Source organism: Rousettus aegyptiacus, unplaced genomic scaffold (assembly GCF_014176215.1).
Source record: "Rousettus aegyptiacus isolate mRouAeg1 unplaced genomic scaffold, mRouAeg1.p scaffold_m13_p_7, whole genome shotgun sequence".
Classification (NCBI taxonomy): domain Eukaryota; kingdom Metazoa; phylum Chordata; class Mammalia; order Chiroptera; family Pteropodidae; genus Rousettus; species Rousettus aegyptiacus.
Window position 1 is genome coordinate 47,166,752 of NW_023416310.1, and position 23,355 is coordinate 47,190,106.

The window sequence follows — 23,355 nt, forward strand, 5'->3', positions numbered from 1 at the left end:
GTAACAATGTAGATGCAGCTCAAATCATTATGCTGAGTAAAAGAAGCCTCACATAAAATAGCACACTCTGAATGATTCCATTTTTATGAAGTTCTACAACAGACACAACTAATCTATGGTAGAATAAATTGTTGCCTCTGGGGAAGAAAAGAGTAGAAGAATGAGTAGAAAGGAACATGAGAGAACTTTATGGGGGTGATGGTAATGTCCTGTATCTTGACACAGGTTTCGGTTAAAGAGGTATATACTATATACATTTGTCAAAAACTCACTTCAGGTTTGTGTGTATCATGGCATTTAAATTTTTCCTCCAAAGAAAAAAATAATCAAACAGTGAACTCTAGCTAATATTATGCACATTGAAGTGCTTAGAGATGAAGTGTCCTGATGTCTCAAACTTACTCTGAAATGCATAAAAGAAATGTGCTCGGTTGATGAATGAGAGACGGACAGGCGTATGATAAAACAAGTATTGTAGAATGTTCATTTTAAAATCTAGATGGTGAATAAATACAAGTGTTAACTGTACAAGTCCTCCAACTTTTCTGCATGCTTCTAAGTTTCAAAATGAAAATGTTAAAAAAAAAAGTAAACTTTGATCGGCAACTCAAATTACTTTTTGCTCAGCCTCCAGAAATAGTCTCTTTTTGTGGCAAGTGATGTCCAATTTCCCTTCACTGAGACCTCTAACTAGGCAGACACACTCAGTGTGCTACTTAGCAATCGAGCTGGAAGTAGTAAATCAGCTAGCCTGGAGGGAAGGCTGGTCCCAAAAGATGAACCAAACAGGAAATTTATAGGTGCAAAGCAATCAAACAGCAATTACACTACTACTAACTGGAACAGCACCTTTGGTGACTACTTTCTCAAGCTAAAACACCAAAAGCACTTTCGACCAATACAAATCCCCTTTAGGGTAGTCTGCCACCACCACCCAAATATTCGCTAACATTCTTAGGCAACTTTTCTTTCCTAAGTACAACCAGAAGTACCTTCTAACAAAAACACACACAGCTTTGATTGTAGCATGGGACAGATTTATGGAATATGGAAGACATTAAAGTATTCGCTTTCTCTCTGAAAATAAAGAGCGCAGACTCATAAACAATGCCTGAAAGGCATTTCAGCAGCTTAATCCACGCAGGACATGTTTTGCTTTTTGAGACAATCAGGAACTGTTGGGTACAGGAAGCCATAAACAACAAGACTTTGGCTTAAGAAGGAGAACAGAATAAATATTTTTTATGGAAATCACTTAACATTTTTGAAGGGGTTTATTTATATGTGCAAGGTCTACAACACACAACTTGTACATAAGCAGCAGCTCTTACAATACCTCTAACATTGACTTTGCACAACAGTGGCACCAAGCAGGACCAGTCTGTCAGCATTTCCATCAACAACTACATTTGCTGGGCTTAACAAGTCCTTTTCCAATTTTCTGCAGGCAGAGAAAACCACTTAGCTGATTCTCAGCATTCAAGCAAAGTCAAGAGTTTTTCTTTTAAGTTCCATCACACATGTAGTCTGGAGTTTTGAAAAGTAGGTTTCCTTAGAAAGGCTCAGTCTTTTACATCTAAGGCAAAAGAGTCATGATAGAAAAACCACCCACAGAATCCTGTAACTTAATCAATATGCCATATACAAAGTTCACTGAGTTAATAAAGTTTAAGACAGAAAAAAACACTATTTTCAATAGGTATCTTAGAATGTACAATTTTTTCTAATAATCCCACTGAAGGAAAACCATGTAGGAATAAGGTACAAATTTTTTGCCAAGGAAGAGCAGTATCTGAAAAAGACCAAGTTTCAGAAATGAAGGATTAGCGGGGGGGGTTTTTTTAAGCCTTCTCTGCAAACATAAAGCAAGACTCTGAATTCTCTATTTACCCCATCAATAAAATTAACCAAACTTTCTAAATAATTTACGTTCAAAGACTTTAAATTTCTCATATAAGCAATAGTAAATAAGTATTATAACTATAGTCTTATTTCTTCCCACTGTAAGAAGACCCATACAATACGTATAAATAGTACTTACACCCCAATGACAGTCAGCACTGATATACTACATAGAGAATACATATCCTATGCACACTAACATCATAAGACCTTAGCTTCTTCCCCAACTTTCACTTCTATGGTTTTCTTATTCTATAGTATTTTTATGAATAATCTAGAAAGAATTGCTTGAAACAGTTTTCCTCAGGTGCTCAGAAATAAACAAATTGTTAATTATCAGGCATTACATGCAACCTATCATTTTATTCAATATTGCTGGCTGTAGTCTCTTATATTTTCTTTGGTGAAAACTAACCTCTATGACCTCAGGTCTAAGACAGTAAATTTAGCATGTGCACTGAGCTGAATTCCTTCCTCAAAACTCCACTAAGACAAAACTAAACAGCATTTTTTAAAAAGGCATAAACTCACAAAAATCAAAGAGTATATAAGAACCAACAGCAAGAAAATGTTGGAAGCTAGAAAGTAGAGAGCCCAGTTAGTAACTAGACAAAGAAAGCAGTGGGGAAAGCCAAATGGCAGCATGACTTGAATCACATGGGTAGCGCTAGGTATCTCTGTAAGAGAGAGTAGAAAATGAAGCTTGAACAGGCTTAGTTGAAAGTCTCAGTAAAGAGCAATTAGAGCCTTGGATTCCCCTTTCTAACTTCATCTGCCCAAGTACCTATCCTTTCCTCACCACAGCAGAAGGCTAGGTATTTATCCTCTAGAGAAGAAAAAAAACAGGTCTCTGTTGGGGGGGTAGCTATCACAATTGAGGAGATGAGTTAGCATTCTGAAAAACGGGAGATTAAGCATAAGTTCACATACTAAATCTTGAGATCCCAAATCTTTTTTCTCCAAACTTAGACTCCTTTAAATGAGGGTGGGCAAGAAGTTCTATAAGCTCCTACTTGGGGTAATTTGACCAGACCAAAAGAAAAAGTATCACCTACCTACAAAGGATGTTTCTCCCCCAAAGAAAACTGTTCATTCAGATTACCCTACAGGTGAAACACCTTCAATGGGAGTTGGAGTTAAGTGGCTATGTAAGTATGCTTTGTCTTGGATCTCCTAGAAACCCACATTTACTGCTGAGTATGTAGAGAAATAGAGTCCAGACTTTTCACTGCTACTGACTATTGTCTTATTTTAAGTCCCCCCCAAAAGAAACTGAAACAAGGATTTGTGTCCAAGAAATTTACTTGGGAGAGGTCTCTAGGCAGGAGTAAGAAGGAAACACAGGAAGTGAGACAACAAAAAGAAAGAAGTCAGTAAAGGGCATGTTATCAATTAAGTTAGGTCAGCTGAAAGTTAATTTCATTGGTATCTCAGAAGTAGTATAGAATAGTTCCCGACAGGCAAAGGAGTAGAGGTATTTTACGTACCAGCTTCCAGCAGTTATTGATTGAGGGCTACTGGGAGGGGCAGGGGAATGTGGCATTAATTCCCAATTCTAGCAACCAAAAAAGCCCTTAGGCAAAGAGAGGCGGATACTGGCAAATGGAGGTTCAGTCTGCAAGCACTGAAAGAGTAAGAGCTAAAGGGATATAAACGGCGCACCGACAGCATCTGCTACATCCATCATTATAACTGAGCTAATCTATGTCATTATCATATCCAATGTAAAAAAAATCATTTCTGGTACATTCACTATTGAATTCATTTCTTCGTCTTTTAGAAAACTACTAATCTAATAGTAAATAATAGGAGTCCCAACACTGCCAAGCACTTTTACAAAGTTATCTAGCCAAAGCTGTACATCATTCTGGTTAATGGTACTAACCTCATCACTTTGTATGGTAAACATTAACTGCCTCTATTTTACCAATGAAAAAATGAGTCCAAAGCAATAAAGTGATGCATTGGGTCAAACATTAAATTGATGTAATTTAAAAGCTAAACTCATGGCTCCCATTTTAAACTTTCAAAACATGCTGCCTGCTAACTTTCACATTCACATAAATGATGCCAAATCCCGGCTCTAAGAATTTTAAACCAGAGCAGCTGGCTAGAAAGGTATGTTACTCCACGATTAGGTTAACCAAAACTAAAAATTATACCCAGCTACAGCATTAAATCTCTGAAAGGTAAATGCAACCTGAATGTCCCCTAGGCCCATCAACCTGAATATCCTATTAGGCTACTCTAATAATATTATGCCTCTAAGCCCATTGGCTCAAAAACTTCGTTTATCAAAGAGACTGGACCTCATTTTCTGCCCATAATATTCTTACTCTTGACCCACTTTGCCAGAGTCTCTCTTTTTTACATAAATGTCTTCCTTTTTAACATCTGGTTTGTTTAAAGACGGGTACCCCACAGTAGAAGAACTGGGATTCTTAATGATATAATCTTAAAACTTCATATCCTAAGGTACACAATTGCTCACCTCCAGAGTGAACTGAAGGGAGAATAATGCTAGATCAGGAGTTGGATCGACTCTCCTTTCTAACATTTGAGTCCTGTGGCAAAGTGTGGCTCACTGTGCCAGGATCCTTGCTCACATATTTGTTTCTCCTAGGGGACCCACTGTCTCTCCTTGCAATCTAAACACCTTATCCCAGTTTAAGTATGCACAAGTGTGCACCCTATTTACCTTCTTTCCCATTAGTCTATAATGTACCGGATAAATAGGGGACACAGCTGGGTACATGCTTAGGTGTTCCTAAGATTTCTGAGACGATTAAGGAGACTATCTGCCCAAATCATATATAAGATACCCAGTGGAATATTGCTTAACTTCTCCTTCCAGCTCTGACTCTGCTAAGACAACCTGTTATACAAGTGTGAAGTCTTCACAACAGGAGAACAGAGAAGGTTTATCACAGCCCAGGAATTAAACCTTCAGTTCAAACCAGTTTATCATCAAGTTTCTGTAGCCAGCCTGTCCAAAGGAGCTGCTTTTTCTCGGAGCACTTACTTTTCCAACCTACAAGGCAGAAAGGAAAAAAACACTTATCTACCTCATAAAAATGTCAACAATAACTATAAACCTCTAAAGGTAAGTTTCATGTCATCGATAATCTTTTGTCATTTGAGCACCATCTGGGTACATAACCAAGGATAGCAACATTATAATTAACAAGTGACTGATGGCCTTCTTCATACCCTCATGGCCTTTTGCACATTCCAACCATTTCATTTCTCTAGGACGAGAAAAAAAGAAGACTATCTTATTTTCTCAATTAAACAGAATATCTTATTTTCTAAATTAAACTAACCTAATCATTTAATTTCCAAGTTGCCTTGACAGTTATAATATCAGCTGATCATGTGTCCATTCTCCTTTCTTAAAAAGGGTCTTGAGGGATTCTTTCTTCTGAATCCTTTGATAGTATCTAACATAAGTCCTTGTACTTAATGATCACATGAAAAAATGTCACTGACCACTACTGACCTGTTGACTACAGTTAGGCACAACTTGCTGATAAACACTAGTTAACAAATCATTAATCGGTCTTTCTCATCAATTTGACAACTTTGTGTATACAGCATCAGTCTTTGAATATAGAGACTTTTATACCTACTTGGTTTTAATTAGTTTTTCATAAAATACAGACTTTCTTATGCTAAAGATTTCTGAGGTGTTTAGAGCTCATTTCAACATTTCCCTTGTGGCCTGACAATACAGAAAAAGCATCTAAGAAGGGCTTGTCAGTCACTCAGTCAACTTAAATTCTCCTGCTGTGGGTTAAATTGTATCCACCAATGGGAGTCCTACTTCCTAGAACCTAAAAATGTGACTATTTGGGAATTGTTCCTTTATAGATGTAATCTAGTAAAGATGAGATCATCAGGGTGGGCTTTAATCCAACATGACTCATATCTTCATAAGAAAACATGAAGGGACACAGCCACAAGGAAAATACTGTGTGATAAAGGAGGCAGAAAATGGGAGTTATGCTGCCACAAACCAAGGAACACCAAAGACTGCTGGAAACTACTGGAAGCAAGGAGAGAAACATGAAACAGATTCTCTCTCTGAGACCCCAAGAAAGAATCAGCCCTGCCTACAGCTCGATTTCAGATTTCCAGCCTCTAGAACTGTGAGAGAATGAATTTCTATTGTTTTTCACACCATCTCACTGTGGTACTTTGTTACAGCAGCCCTAAGAAACTAATACATCTACCTTAAGAAATGTAACTATAAACTCAGGGATCAAATTTAAAAGAAAAAAAAAATTATAGGAAAAACCATGATGACTATGCAATCAAATTTCTAGAGCTCTAAAAAGGTCAATCGATATAACTTTTATTCTATTTCTGCTTAATTATTCAGAAAATTTGAAAATATATGGGTAAAAAAAAATTTAACAGAAACACTTGCAAAAAGAAAATATAAACTAAGCAAGGCTTCCTAGGGATTAATATAATAGTCTAGAGCTCCTGAGAAATGTTTCCAGACATGAGTCCTCTAGGATCCAAAGAATCTCACAGTGTCCACAGAATAAGGGTCAACAAACTTGCTCTTAAAGGGCCAGATAGTAAATATTTTAGGCTTTGTAGGTGATTCAGTGGCTATTATAAACTACTCGATTTGCCTTGGCAGCACAAAAGTAGACGATATGTAAATAAATTAACAAAGCTGTGTTCTAATTAAACTTTATTTACAAAAAACAGGCAGTCCACCCACAGGCTACAGAATAATGGTTCTTGATTATCCTGGGATCATAGACACACAGCTGTAATGTGTCAACTTGGCTAGGCCGAATTATAGTTCCCATAATTCCTCCTCCCTACCCACTTCTAGTTAGGGAAAAGCACAAGAGATATGCCTATACAAGATTTAGAGAGTAGAAATGAAGCAGCAGCCATTTTGTGACTCATACATTACACTCTCTGCTAAGTATGTTTGCATGAGGCAGTAGCCAGACCTACAATTATTCACTTTCCCCTGGGTCTTCCTTCAGCTTCTCCTGGGCCAGGTGTGTGTTTAGCACCAAGATGAAGAGCACCAGTTTCTCCTGCAATGTACCCACATTATCAAGATCAGAGGCAGCAAGAACTAATGTGAATTTCAGTCAATTCTCCTGAGTTGCAGCTCATACTTGTAGGTTCCTCCAGCTTGTCCTTGCTCTCCCTTATTTTACATCTACTTTCTGTTCCTGACTACCTTCTCTATGGCCTTCAAACTCCAGGATCGGACACAAAGATAACAGCTCTGCTTCGGGATTGTTCTTTCACAATTGTGCACTCTCCTAGTGTTTCTACTCTGACTAAACCCAGAATGATATACAACACAGACCGTTCTGACGGTCCGTGAATGTTATGAACCAAGATAATGCACATACACATATAAGGGCAAAATCTAAAAACATTCTTCAGAGGGTTCAACAAATCCATCTCAAAACCTTATTATAGAGTAAAATAAGTAAGAATTGCAAGTATCAACCAAAAGTCTAAATAAATGGTTTGAAACTTTCCTGCCCTGAAATAAAAGAGAACACAAATGTGTCTACCAACCCGGATAAAAAATGAGTTAGCTTATCAAAGATGTCAATAGCAACAAAAATAAGCATCCAAATCCCCTTTTACTTAATACATAAATTTATAACACATAAAAACTTCTTTAATCTTGAAATTTCAAGTACTTTTTTTTAATTGGATACTATTATTTGATATTCTGCTGTTGTATTTGGCTTCACACTTGCCAAAGATACTATGAAAAACCAAGACAAATACAAAATTTCATGCCTATTTACTTAATAAACGGTTACTCATAATCGGAATCTGGGCTACTGAAGAAGCAGAAGCATTAAGTGCGGCCACCCAAAGACAACCTAAACTCTTAACAAAATGATAGTTTCAGCTATGTGAACAGACAATGAATTTTGAAACTATCAAGATTAATTTTTAAGTGTCTAACTATAGAACATGAAGGCACTGAACACTTTATCCAATCTGAAGTAAACAGCTAAACCTTCCCTTTTCCCTGCCTGATTTCTCTCCATAGCAAATATCACCATCCGACATATTGTACACTGACTTGTTTTTTTAATACACACTCAATAGGTATTTTTGATTGAAATAATAAACAATGTGTATTAATCCTGATTTCTTTTTAAAAACTATTCAAATTCTGATATTACTAAACAAGGATAATCTTTCAGACATAATAAATTCATGAGGTAAAAGTGTTACAATAAGGAGAATACTATGTGACTACCAACGAATTTCAAAATTCTTTTTTATTATGCCGCCTTCTCACTGCGTACACAACACAAAGTATGTAGAACCTGCCTCTTCTTTTTTCATAGTATTCTTTATCAAATAAGATGGCTTTACCTAAGGTGAAGCTTAATCACTGACCCATTTGAAATTCTAAGATGATCCTTGGAAAGAAGTGGCATTCACTAAGATTTAGTGGCTGACTACATTCCAGTTGCATTTCTCTCTCTGTGAAAAATATTCTACAAAAGCCCAGGAGAAGAAACTAAGTGGAATCTTAGGTTTCAGAATTCTTTTACATGAAGTCAATACTAATATCCTCTGAGCAAATACTATCCTCTGACACAACCAATACTCAGGGGGGTGGGGGGAAAAGGAACATATTTCTTAAACTCCCATTCCCAAAACACTCTTACCAAAAGTTTAGTCAAAAATACTATTTAGAAATAGTATCTTCATGACTGAAACACTGAGCTTTAATAACAAAGGAAAATGAAGAAACTGAATGAAATTCAATAAAAGCTCCAAAATGGTAGGCAAACAGCCAGCATTCTTTCTTTCTGTTCCCTGCACATTCTCCACCCTTGTTTCAAAAGACGAAAGAGGAGGAGGAAGAGGAAAGGAAGAAATCTGACTTAACAAAGAAGTATGATACATCACAGAAAACACTTAAAAGCAAAAGAGATCTGATGGTGTCGCCTTGAAAACTGTAATGTATCTGTATGTATAAGGCTTGCTTTTTTTTTTTTACATATAATTTATAAAAGAATGTTCTTAAAAATAAAATTGTTTGTTTACTTAATCCAGGATCTGCTATATGCAGTGCTTTACTTTGCTGTGGAGTGGTTCAAGTTATGCCTTCCCACCTCAAGTATAACCTAAATGATAACAAAGTCTCATAGTGAGTCCTCAAAACCATCTTTTGGGTCATTCTGAAAAACAAAAGGATACTGCAAAGAAAGGATCAAACAATTCTTCAGTTTCTGGAGCAGGGAGTAAATGTGATTAAACACATCAATGTTTGGTAGAGTCGTTTAAATCCATAAATCAATATAATTGTGACTGCTTTTTATTGATATTTCATACCCACTCCACATTTTGTATTCCCTAATCTTACATCTGTTCCTTCTTGTTCACCCATAACCCACCACCAATGGCCGATGTCTCTATTCACCCTCCTCTATCCACCAATCTCTTCAACCTGTTTCTCTTCGTTTTTTTTCCTGTCTGTATGCCACTCACCCTTCTTACTCCTCTAAATTCTTTACCTTTTTCTAAGGAAATATCGAAATCTCTTTAAAGAACTGATGTTCTCTCTATGCTAACGCTATCATAAAAACGGGTCAAGATGTCTAAGAAACGCTGAGATACTAATATTGTCTATGTCACCTTTGAGGAAGTGTTGGTCCATGCATGTGATATAAAAACACAAACTTCTTTTTAGAAAGAAATCCTGAAGACCTTGAATCTAAAAAGCTGTAGATACAAACTTATCTGCTTTGTAAGAGCTTGCTTCCTTCACAGATGAACTTCATAGATCTCTTCCCAATGACCCATAAATCATGCTTCAGAAGATAGATAATTCTGTCACCTCCATGTCTTCTGTCCAAGTTAGGTTTTTCATAAATGTTCATTAGGAATGGCAAACTGAAGGACATGGTAATGCAAATTATTATTTCCATATGGGTGTTGCTGCTGCTGTTGTTTAAAGAAGGAAAATGAAAAGGTTTTCTTTCCTGCTAAAATGCCACTGGAGCAAAGGAGTTGCTAAAGAATCCTGGATGCTCCATGGGCTGTGTATGCACACATGCCCAGTCACTTTTCCTTTTACAGGTTTGCACACTGCTAGGATAGACAGAATTCAGGCCCTCCATTTGTAGCAAGACATTTCTCTGTATGTCATTTGGCAGATGCAGTTGTGGGGCTCTGCCAATTCACCCTGGAGCCCTCCATTTTAATCAGTATCACATAAAGTTTAACACATGCTTTGAAATGTGCACCAGATCCAAAGCTTTGCCTGGGGACGGGGATGGGGGTGCTTGCTGCAAAAACACATACCATCCCAGCCACTACTCCACAAGCAATTATCTTTCACCTTTGGCTGAACCAGGGGAACTGTCAACACCAGCACACTGCCAACCAGAGGAGAGGTTATGGGGTCAATGCAGGAAAGAAGACTGAATGCTTTGGGGTTCAGCTTGCCTACTTGTTAATCCTGCTGGCTGCATGGAAGAAGCTTTCTTTGTAGTCACCAGGCCACAGGAAAACACAGCTATAAGAGAAGTAGCTATGACCACAACTAGAATTTTGACAGGGCTTTTCAAGGTAGTAAACTCCTTAGTAAAAGCTCAAAGCTCCAGCAGTACAATAGGACAACCATGTATAAAAAGTTAAAGAACTCATATCAGCAAACTCACATACATCAGGAAACTGCAACTATGAAATGAGTTTATAGAGAAGAGGATTAAAACAAACCTCATACATTGGAAATAAACACCTGTTTTCATCTCCCATCTAAACACAAATTTAAAATACATGAAAATATTCTTAAAGTTTTTCTTTGAATACAGAAACCAACTGAAAGTTGCCATTGATAATTAAAAAGATGTATACTACTAAAGTAGATATGGAAGGCCATAATCTCCCAGCTCCCTCATACAAAACACACACACACACACACTCTCTCTCTCTCTCTCTCTCTCTCTCTCTCTCTCTCTCTCTCTCTCTCTCTCTCTCTGCTGAGATCTTTCCTAAAATGCCAACTATAAATTATACACTCTACCTCTTTCACAAGTAAAATTAATCTCTTATAACCAGAATAGCAAACACATTTCATCTTAGATACCACCTATGATCTATTTGTGAAGGCCAGCCTAAATAACTACTTTGAAGGCACTAAGGCTCAGTCTAGTGCAGCAGAATGCTACGCTGAATCACCAACTTCTGTCAGGGTTGACACAAATGGTCAATCCAGTGCTACAGATTCACGGCACATAATTCCACATCAGTTTAACCAATGGTTTCCAAAGTAGGTGTGTCTACTCCCAAGGTTAAGTAAAAACAATCCACTGGTATTTATGTTTATTTTCATCTTTTAAAAAAATTAAGTAACTAAGGTTTTCTAACATTTGATTTAAGAAATGACACCGACACCCTCATTATCTTTATGTTAGAGAGTCATGCACCACATCTGGAATTCAAGAAATACTACATTGAGGAATGACATGCAGAGTGGTTGATACAATATCCTCATTTGTTTATTTTCTTTCAGCTTGTTGTGATGTATTATGGATTGCATGTGCTCAGTTAAATAAAGTTAGATTATATTATCTAGTTTTAGTTAAACTTGTAAAAAATAAACAAGTGGCTTTAACATATTCCTAGAAAGAAACTAAAAATAATACTGTTAGCACATGCAAACAACAAGAATATCTGTCTTCATCCTAGTGTTATTAAGACTGTTAAAATATTGGTCCTCAATGAATCATGCCTCCCCGTGCACTTGATCTTTAACAATGTGACACTGCTGCTTGTCCTATCAAGAGGGTGGAGAAATGATCTCCACCCTCTTGAGTGAGAACTGGCTTTGTGACTTGCTTTGGCTAAGGGAATGTTATGGACGTTGTCAAATACTAGAGTCCAACAGCTTCAGCTCTCTCTCTCTCTGAACCCTAAGACCATCTATGAGGAAGCACAGTTAAGCCTATTAGGGAACGAGAGCCCATGTAGAGAACCAAGACAACACTTGGCACCAAATGCCAGCCAACCACATGAGTGATTCCTGGCAGGACCAGTAGACAAACTCTCCAGCTGTGCCCAGCCTGAAGTACTGATCCATGGACTGACAAGAACTATTATATTAGTATTATTTTAAGCCATTAAGTTACAGGGTGGTTTATTAAACAGCAATGGATAACTGATACACCTGTGAGAGCCCCTTGCCAAACACATCATGTGGTAAATATAAGAATGAGCAAAGCATATCTGAAAATAACTCCCAAAATATGAAACTATCAAAGAAACTATTTTAAAAAGGGATTTAAACACATTATTAACAATGTCTCTCTCACTTAAATATATGTCTGGCCCTAAGATAATAGCTAATGAGAGCAGTACATCTGTATATTATTTATAAATAAATGATACATACGTATATGGGGAATATATACATAAAAATGTTCTACTGAAGGTAGTCGATAGTCAAAAAAGTTTAGAACCAATGAGTTAGTAAAAGTAATACACATATGTAATTTATAAATACAAATACACAGATATTGGGCATAAATGTTCAATTTCTTTTGAAGATAAGGTGTCAAAATTTTTTTTTGAAAATTCCTAGAGACCTGCCATGCACTAGTACATGTAGTCAAGTGTGGTGGGGGTGTGAAGGAGAAGCCTCATCAGGCTATTTACTCCATCTTTATTTCCAGATATTACAAGTTTCAAACTATCCCAGGAAGTAAGAATCTCCATAGTTCTTATATTCTGCTTTTACTAGTACAATAAATTTTCACTTTACAATATAACATATATACTCTTCCCATCCCACAACATTTTACTTACTATACTAGTTACTATACTTAGATCGCTACACAACTATCAAATTTCTTAGCATGGCAAATTTCTATCCTGGATAAACAGTGGCATCATTCAATGAGACAGGAAAAATGAGGGAAAAAGCATTGGATGATTTGGTGAAAGGAAGAGGGATTACCGCGATAAGGCCAACAAAAGGGAGAGCTGAACATGTCAACTGTAAAGTAGAAAGAATTATTGAAAGGGAGAGGTTGAAGAAAAAGTGGGGGCGGGGGGAATAACTGACAGAATGAAGAAATGAGACTGAGAACAAGTGGAAGAAATAGCCTTAAACAGGAGAAATAGCCTCTTCCTCTGAGATGGGAGTTAAAGCAATAAAAAATGGTGGAGACTTAGATAGTTTAAGTGCTGAAAGCTAAAAGAGTTTCTGCCTAATAGTCTTCAGTTCCTCTGTGTCACTGGTTAAGAGGTAAGGTCTTTCATAAAGAAAAAATAGCATTTTCCCTCTAAAGAAAGAGGTCAAGTCTTCACCAAAGTAAAATGCCTTTTTATGTCATACTGAATATTTAAATGGATACAAATATTAAGCTTACACAATGCTCTCTCTAACTATTTCAAGTCAAAATTAGAACATTTTTTCATTTTTTTGTCCTATTCTATTTCTTCTGTAATACCTATACAACAGAAATAAGGAGAGAGAAAATAAGTGACAAAAGCACATGAGAAATCAGAGCCAAATCAAAGTTTAGACATACAGCCTTATCTAACTTCTACAGCAAAATGCAACATAGGTCAACTTATTCTCTGACATCTATCTGCTATTTAAACTCAGCCATTCAGAAAAGTTTATTAGCACCCTGAACCTTCTTGTCAATGTGTTTGTAAAGATAGCATCCATTTTCGCTAATGGAATAAAAGTGAACTGTGAGACAGTTATAACTTTATTCAACCATTTCTACTGATGGAACTAGAATAGGGGAATCCCAGAATATGCTTGAACCTGATAATGATTGTGGACCTTAATAATTCAGATAGATGGCTCCCACAAGGGATATAAAATTGGATATATTTCACAGACTGCTTAAATCCCCTGACATTTTATGAAAATTTTCAAAAGCTTTATGTCTCTAAAATGCTTATGAACTGCTGCTGTAGATGTCTCTTTTCTCCAATGATAAAAGACCAACTCTGCTTGAAGATCTACCAAGAAAGAACAAAACATGACCACTTTGGCCCTAGCCTCTTCATCAGGACGGCGAGGAGTCACATTTAGCAGACTGAGAAGAGCTGAAGTCATTCTGTTGGGAAGTAGGCCACACTATTATTTTAGCATTTGTTTATTTTCTTATATGGTTTACTTATAAGTAAGGAAAAGATGCAAATTAATAACAGACTTCAGCCTAAGTCAAAAAACAGATACTCCTTATCCCTAAATTCTCTGATACCACAGTAAAATCACCATATGTATTACCACAGTATAGCCCTCCAAAGTTAATTAAGATCATCATGGTACAAGCCAGCCAGTACTGGCCCCAAACACAAAACCTAAGGTAAAAATATAGCTTTCTATATAAGTATCTTGTTAGATACAAGAACTGCAGAAACACACGCACACAGAGAGAATAAAAAGGCTTTGAGAGAGTAAGGGCTACTCCCAGTTGTTACTTCTAAACAAATTTTTTAAGAAAATTAATAGAAAAACCTATCTATAAAATTCAATAATTACAATCTACTTCTTATTAAATTAAAAGACTATTCTGTGAATGCCGGTTTTGTTCTTTCCCTCTTTTTCTTCCCTGCAAAGAGATCACAAGTTCCTCAACACATTCATAAAAGACTTTATTTGTTCTGTCAGCACTGGAGCAAAAACTACAAGTTTAAAATTCACTGATTACAACGTTTCAGTTTGGGAAGATGAAAAAGTTCTAGATACAAACGATGGTGATGGGTTGCGCAACAATGTGAATGTACTAATGCTATAAAACTGTACATTTTTTAAAAATTAAGTAAATTTTAACACCATAAAAAATTCACTTCATATAGAAATGAGAAAGATTCACTGGAGGAAAGTCAAGATAAAACTATACTTTAGAAAAATAAATTTCATCTGGACTTTCAAAGATAAATTGCATCTGGAGATATAAAAGTTGAATATAATAGTCATAGGTTTCATTAATAAATTAACAGCCTAAGAAGAGTAGGAAAATAATTAAAACTCTCATAATACCCATGGACATTCCCTGTTCTTAAATGTGTAAGTACTCTGCCAAAAGGAAAAAAAAAAAAGCATACGTATGTGTAATATAACAAAAATTTGATGAATGCTTAGTTTATACATAGTGTCTAGGTTCTGTGTGAACAAAGAGATAGAACCAATTCAGACTCATCCCCACAAGAAAATGTCAGTAAATGATTACCATCTTAGTTCCACTTCCTGGATTCTATACTAAGCTATAGGTTTCCCTCTTCCAAACACCTGCTCCAGATCCCTTTTATCAGCTAATATTCCATAAGTGGGTTCCTTGTGATTTAAAGTCCACTTTCCTCATGGTAGTGTGACATGGGAAAGAACACCTCTTATGCACTGGCCCTGTAAAAAAACTGTTTATAAAAATAAGGTCTCTTCGAGTCCCTAGTTTCTTCCCAATCTCACTAACATCTCACTGGTACAGAGTGTAATCATCTCCCCTAACAGGCCACTCTCGTTTCTAAAACAGTATTTTTTAAATTTTCCAAAATTTCCAAATACCTAAAAAATTTTATAAAGCTCTATTATACACTGTTCTGTATTAATGGCTAACCACACTCTGAGGCCTCAACGGTTGGCTGACTTCTAAGTTTAAGCAAACACACACACGTGCAAGCAGGCACCACAATCCGACAAAGGCTTTCTTTCTCCCTAATGCCCTAATCTGCAGAGAATTTTCTCCTCCACATGCACACACACAAGTAATAACTGAGAGCTGTTCTAAATTTGCTATAGATGTGCAATTAGAAAAGTATGTCATGTCAGGAAGGTAAAGTAGCCTGAACTGTCAACAAAACAACTTTTTTTGCAAGTTTTCAAAACAAATAAAACACACTCAGTTGAAAATTTTCAGCTCACAGTATAAACTCTTGCCACTGCTGTTCATTAGTCTCTCACAAAGAACAAAGAAAGAAGTCTATGAGTGAAATATTCAACTCTAATAATCTGTCTTTTTCACATACTTCTAGTCCAAAGTGTAATATTCCCTAACCATCTCGGAGCAGTGATTTATCTGTTCACCTTCTAATGAAAACAGAAAGCATCCATCCCTAGAGAGTCAAGCTCAAAAGTGATAAAGCCTCTAAACTTTAGAATTACATAGGTCTAGAAAAAGCAACAATTTAGGTGTTCTCCTGTCACTATTCAATTGCAAAAATTTAACCTTGCATTTTTGGTTTGGGGCTTATTTCTCTGTTAAAATCCTAAACAAGAGAGAATGAGAAAAAGGACTCATTCCCAATCAGTGAGTAGCCCAGCAATAATTAATTAATTAACTAAAGTTTCTGGTAGTCATTACCTGTTGGATGTGCTTCCCATGCTGTATGTTTTATATACTTCATGATCAATGACCAGAGGTTATGAGTACAGAGAAGGTTTGATAACAAAGGGACAGCAAAAGGGAATTTGGGGAGGTGATGGAATTGTTCTGTATTTTGTTTGTAGTGGTGGTTACATGAAACTATGCACATTTTAAAAACTCATGCATACCAAAAAATAGTGAATTTTATTATACACTGAAAAATTTTTTAACTACTTTAGGGTTACCTGCTAAAACTTTTATATCAGGGAGATCTAGAAAGATGTGAGAAAATATTACTAAGCTAGATTCCTCTCGTTCTATATCATCCTTGAGTCTATTTCTCTGGCACTCCTGAACATGTCTTAATATTTTATTTCCTTTTTATTTCCTCACATATCAGTTTCCGTAGTATTATTCTGATGGAGTTTTTATGCTCCATAAAGAAAACATCTGGCAGAGGACAAAAATAAACCACTTGCTGAGAGCACAACAATCCTAGGAATTCTCAACTGGTTTCTCCAGAACTGTTAAAGAGCCATTCCGCAGGTCAAAGGGCACACTATGGGGATTTGAGGAGGGCTCTAGATCCAAACCTCAAACTTGGCTCTACTACACTCTGCAAAATCTATTTAAGTCTCATTAATTTCTATGGTCTGAAATTGCTTATTTAAACAGATCTAGGGTTTGGTTTCTCGTTGACATTAAAGCCATCACTTCAAATACAACACAAAACAAAAATAAACAACAACAACAACAAATCCCTGCATTTCTTAACACCAAAGCCTGAAAATAATAAGGAAAACCTTTTAAGGTCAAAAAAAAAAAATTTCCCTCCAAAAGTAGTGGCTCATACTCTCCCCAAATCAGCTTGTTTTAAAATACTCATGGAAAACCATAGTTGCAATTGTTTAATAAGATGGAGAGACAGTTGCTATCAGGCTATCATCAATAATCAACCTACTCCAAATGAAGATTTTAATTGGCTGATAAAATCATATAGATCTCAAATCAAAAACTCTTCAAAAATGCCATATTTATTAAGTGTCCACTGTGTTTTGGACACATGGCTAAGTACTTTATATGTATGCTTTTATTCGACTCTTATTAATAAAAGGAAACTAAGGGCTTAGATGGTTTTGCCTAATCACATTATCAGTGAGACAGCCGGGTTTTTACTCAGGTTTCTTGATTCCAAACCTGTTCTTTAATATTGAAGATACTGTAAAAGTTTTTCTACAGAAAAGACTTGACTAGGCATGGACATGAGCCTACTTTCCCTAAAAATTATTACAAAGAGGGTTGATTGATGCTCTGTATTCTGAATTATCACTTTAACTACATGATAAAGATAAGGTAAGGCATTATCTCTCCTAGTTTGCAATGAGTGTAAGTCAAACTCATAATGAGTAAATGTCTATAGTCCTTGAGAGTGTCAGCAATGGAACTAGTCTCCTTTCAATCCTTAATATATTACATGGTCTACATTCTTAGACTGCTACTTCGAAGTGTTCTTATAACCAATATAATCAAATTCAATCCTTAAAAAAAAAAAAAAAAAAAAGGCAGCTTGGTTGGTGATAATTCCTCTTAGATTATAATATTTTACAACTCATAATTTTTCTATTTATAAAATGTTACAGTAATTTCTATACTCAATTACTTAAGAAATCTAATTTCTTAGGTATTAATGAATTCTGCTAGCCAATAAAAGCATTTAAAAAAATTAAAATAACCAAACATTATCAATCATGCTTTATGAGATCTATTTTATAGAATTATATTAAATAGATCTAAACTTAGGGCAGAGAAGAATCAAACGTGAGAAAGCACTGAAAACAAACAAACAAAAAACTTTTAATTTAAGATGGAATTCAAACAGCAGACTAAATGATGATATTTGCAGGCAGGGTCCAAGGATTAATCAGATTGAAGCAAAAAATGGACAAGACTTAAATTTTTAAACATGTTCTTGGCATCTTTGTTTGCTTTGTATACTTTTCACTGTTGATATCAGATTTAAGAGTAGAATGTATATAATCTAATTAGAATTAATAATGCGTTTGTATCAGAATATCAAGAAAATCTAGGACCTGGGAAGAGCTAGAACTGATTAGTCCTTATCATTGAATTTAAACCCTCTAAAAATGTCATACTTAGAATTGTTCTTTAGACCAAAGAACCATTATCCACACAGCTTAACACATACATATTAGAGAACAAATACCATGGACTTCATACTTGACTTAAATTTCATATGGTTTTAGATCTTACATCATGGTTTATTTTTTAACACTAAAGATTCCTAGCTGGGGGTGTTCAGCATGTACTCAGTTGAATTCTCAGGTCTTGCAAGCAGGATTTCTACAACTAAGAGAAAGGGAAAGAGAGGAGGAGAAAGAGAAAGGAAAAAGGAGAAGTAAAGAAGGAAAAAAGCGAAGAAAAATGGAAAGGGGGAACTTAGCATATAGAGATAGGAAGTAAGAGAAGCAAGTCTTTGTTTTAAAATATTTATTCTATTTCAACCATGTAGTTGTTTTATCTGACTTGAGAAAACACCATCCATATACAAAGTAAGACAGTAACTTTATAAATAAACACAAGAATACTAGTTCATTCAGACCTAAAATGAGAGATCACTACCTATTAAACATAAGCTTTAATAGTTCATTCCAATGATGAGATGAAAAATACATCTTGCTCCCATTTATCTTTTAGAAAGACAGAGAGAGGCTGTGCCTGAGCAATCTAAACTGTATCTGATAATAAAAATAATAAAGTGGTTGTTCTTGGCCCCCTATGTAGTAATGTTTAACAGCACTTAGGCTGTATATTTGCATATTATATTTAAGTCATCATTTTAAATTGCCTCTTAAGTATCCTTCCATATTTCAGAGGTTATGTTATAAAATAAAAACATAACCAGATATCATCTTACTTATGTTAATAAGATCAATTCATTCCTACCTCATAAACTTGGATCTAAAGTACTGGTCTCACAGTTCAAGTCAAAAGTCAGTTCAGTGAATTGAACCTCATTTTCACATTAGTATAGTACATTTATTCATGACACTTTGGGGCAATGGGAAATCCCAGGGGTACTATATTAGAATGAAGTTCAGTTACTATATAAACCACCCAAGAAAAACTTCATAATGTGGGCCATGTTCCTTTATTTTAAGTTTAAGAGAAAGTTACATTTCCCAACATAATAATAATGAGGCCACTGGCTCTCTCTCACAAGACTCTGAGGCCAAGCCAATTAAATGAATGCTAGCCTATCAGCACTATTTTCCTTCATTGCTCTTCTAATTCCCTTTCTCAATCTTTTCCTGCAGCAGCACAGGAACCACTCACTTACTCATCAGAACATAAGCCCAAGTATGAAATGAGTATGTTGGCCTGCAATAGTGGCAGTGGTGGCGTAGGTTGACATTTATTTTGCAACCAAGAGTATTGAACAACTCCTATTCTCTTCTAAACACAGGTAAATATTTATCTTTAGAATTCAAGACAAAGGACAGAGATCATTCTGATTATCACAAATTTTCAAACTTAATCACCCTCAAGATTTTCACATTATAAAAAACATTTGCTTTGTTGCCCATTCTACTAAAATTATCTGTTCTCTTAAGGCACACAATATAACGGAGAATTGAATGAACCTTAATTTAATTTATATCTAACACATAATTCCAATCCCATCTTGTTAACACCTACAAATCTGAGGACTGGAGATGCTCAATTACCCCCCATAAAGCAGAAAAGGAAATCAATAATGCCATAGATAAGTTTAAATAGTCCCTAAAACAAAGGCAACTCTTCCTTTGTACCCTGAGAATCAGAATTTTTCCTACCTCATATTCAGTCCACCAACAAATTCTGTCTGCTATATATATATTCCAAATCTGATGACTTATGTATTATTTTTTGTTCAATATATTTTATCCAAGTTATTCATGTAAAGCTATGCATCATTAAACTGTACATAGTCAAAAAGTTCTACTGGGTTTATGATGAGAAACAAAAGTTTCCTCCTCTCCTCTCCTCCCCACCCCCCCAAATCCTGCTGCCCAAAAGCAATCACTCTTTTGATGCTTAGCTCTTAATCTCTCTACAGCATGTGTGCTACTTCCTGTTTGGGGTTGTTTGTTTGTTTTTTTAACTGTGGTAAAATGTACATAGCATAATATTTCCCTTTTTACTTATTATTAAGTGTACAGTTCTGTGGCATCAAGCACATTCAAATTGTTGTACCAGCCAGCAACATCATTCGTCTTCAGAATTTTTTCATCTTCCCCAACTAAAACTATATTCATTAAACACTAACTTATCATCCTTTCTTTTCCCATACCCTGGAAACAATCATTCTATTTTCTGTCTTTATGAATTTGACTACATTAGGAACCTCATACAAGTGGAATCAACAATATTTATCCTTTTGTGCCTGACTTATTTAGCACAATGTTTTCAAAATTCCCCTTTCTTTCAAGGCTGAATATGTTTTTCCATTGAATTTGTATACTGAATTTCATGTATTCATTCATCTGCCATTGAACACTTGTGTTGCTTCTGCTTTTGGCTATTGTTTTTGTTTGTTTTATTTTGTTCTGTTCTGTTTTAAGTTTTAAGCATTATCTATTGACTTTGTACCATGGAAGATGAGGATTGCAGTCTCTTTCAAATACACAACACGCCACCAGTACCACATAATTTGCACATAGTTTCCATTCACCTCTCAGAGACAGAGATAAATCAATGGATTAATTTGATAAACTTTTAGTATTTATTATAATTATGTAAGTGCAATTCACAGCCAAGCCACATAAGATACCATGATCACTTTCTTACACAACTTTTGTTTTCTGGAGTTAATAATTTTCTTATTTTCATGTTCGCTTAGTTCTCTATGTACTTAGCATTACTCTGTTTCCAAATTCTCCCCATCTCGATTTCCTCTCAGTATGCATAAATATGTCCAGTATTCCTTTACTTTCATCTTGTTAGGAATATCTTTTTTATACTTTCTAAAATGTTCCAGGCCATGCTGGTTGTATTTTCTGCCTTGCTACTCCACTGTCAAACAACTACCTCCCTTAACAATCATCTTAGAAACTCTATTTGCCTCTCTCCTCTACTGGATTATCCATGTCCTGAATATCTCAGGTCCTTTTTTGTGGTTGTTATATGTGGGAAGTAAATTTTTGAGGCTATTCATTACTGAAAACAACTTTACTTATTCTACCCTCTCACTTGCTTGGTATTATGGTTCCATATGGAAATATAGACCTATAATCATTTTCCCTTAGAACTTTAAAGACACTGCTCCATTTCAGTCTAGCTTCTAGTATCACTGTGGCAAAGTCCAAAATAATTGTGATGCCAAATCTTTTGTATATGACCTGTTTTTTGTCTCTAGCAGCATTTAGGATGTTCTCTTTGTCTTCTGGATTCTCAGATTTCATACTATGCCTTAATGTACGTTTATTTTTATCCCTTTTGTTAGACAATTGATGGATCTTGTAATCTGTTAGGCTTTCTTAGAATTTTGAGAAATTTTCCCATATTATTTTTATGGCTAAATTCCTCTTCCTCATTTTCTTTGCTTTCTTTTCCTTGAATGCCTAGTCTTCAAATGCTAGATCTCCAGGACTGACCCCTTAATATTCTTATATAGTTTCTATTTCACGTTATGTTCCATCTCTTTTTCTCTTCACTCTTCTCTCTGGAAGATTTTTTTCAACCTTATTTTCAATCCCCTTCTTTAAGTAGTTTCTACTACCATATTTTCAATCGTTCTTTTTGTTCTCTCAATTTCTCCTTTTATGTAGCAATCTGATCTTGCTTTTTGCATGTAATTTATTTTCTCTTATCTTTCTAATGTTATTACTGATTATCGTTTTGTCTTTTTGGTTTTCCTCTTGTATAATCTCTGTTCTGACATTTAACTTTCATGTTAGAGGCTTTTCTCAAATGTCTAGTGATCCTTAGCTATCTGTTCATATTTTAAATTAGCAAAAACTAAAAAATTGATTGAAAATTCTGTGCATATACATCAGTTTTAGTCAACTATGGACTTCCAAGGTATCTGACTTGTCCATTTTGTTGGGGGCTACCCGGTAGACATCTTTTTAGGACATTTCTCTTGGGCTAATCATATTATTCAGAGTATCTTCAAATCTCACACCTGAAAGGTATAAGCCTGTCTATTAAAGATCTGGGAACCAAATCAGAAAAGAAGGCTGTAAGATTCAGGATAAATCACGATACTTAGTACATAAACCTTCACTGCTTTCAGTTTGGTAAACCTACCCTCAACTTGTGTCTATTCTCCTCTGATCTTCTGCTAGAGCTGGGATAAGGCAGTTAACTACTAGGGAATAGGTGAGGAAGAAATCAGGTGTCTAACTGCTTTTGAAATAGATATTCAACCAATCTTTCTGTTTGGACATTGATCTTATTCCCTTTTACCAAAGGAACCTGATGCTGCCAATTTCTAAGACATGAGGAATCTGTAAAAAACTAAAAATTAAGTTGTTCTCAGCTTTTTCAATTACTGGTTTAGGACTGAGTTTTCTTGGGTGTGCTAGGACAATGATCACACTTCTTTCCATTCTGCAGCTTCTAAAAAATGTTGCTATCACTTTTTCTCCTGTATTCTTTATGTTTGGGATCCTGCGCTTTTCAAAAAAATTCCCTTAGCTCTTGTTTTTATGAGTTTGGAGAGGTAGAAGATATACATACATGTATGCATTCAATCCACCATCTTTAACAAAAAGTCAATTTGATAACTTCTTAACACCTCCACGGTATTTTCAGATAGGGTCAAAATCCATTCAAAGAGCAATTTTAGATATTTTTATATACTTTAATTTAGATATTTTCATATAATTGATAACTAAGAACATATACCTTAGAACATAAAAAAGGATTTTTTCCTGAAAAAAACATTAAGATGTAGGTACATTAAATTTAATTAAATACAAACAGAATATAGCCATTAATTGATTTATTAACTACCTACAATCACCAAATACGATGATAGCAGGTGCTGAAGATATAAAGATAAGGACCTCTGTCCTTACAGAGACCACAGACTGCT

At 35.4% G+C, this 23,355-nt stretch overlaps 1 protein-coding gene across 7 annotated transcripts in view; it reads right to left on the reverse strand.

Annotated features, from left to right (window-relative positions):
• Positions 1-23,355, reverse strand: part of EXOC6B (exocyst complex component 6B) — a 514,225-nt gene that overhangs the window by 397,439 nt on the left and 93,431 nt on the right. For 5 of the 7 annotated variants that reach the window (XM_016130554.2, XM_016130552.2, XM_016130556.2 and 2 more), the window contains one exon: positions 4,925-4,933. The exons of the other annotated variants lie outside the window; for them this stretch is intronic. In XM_016130554.2, the coding sequence (XP_015986040.2) occupies positions 4,925-4,933 (9 nt within the window). The remainder of the gene's footprint in view (positions 1-4,924; positions 4,934-23,355) is intronic. 7 annotated transcript variants of the gene reach the window in all.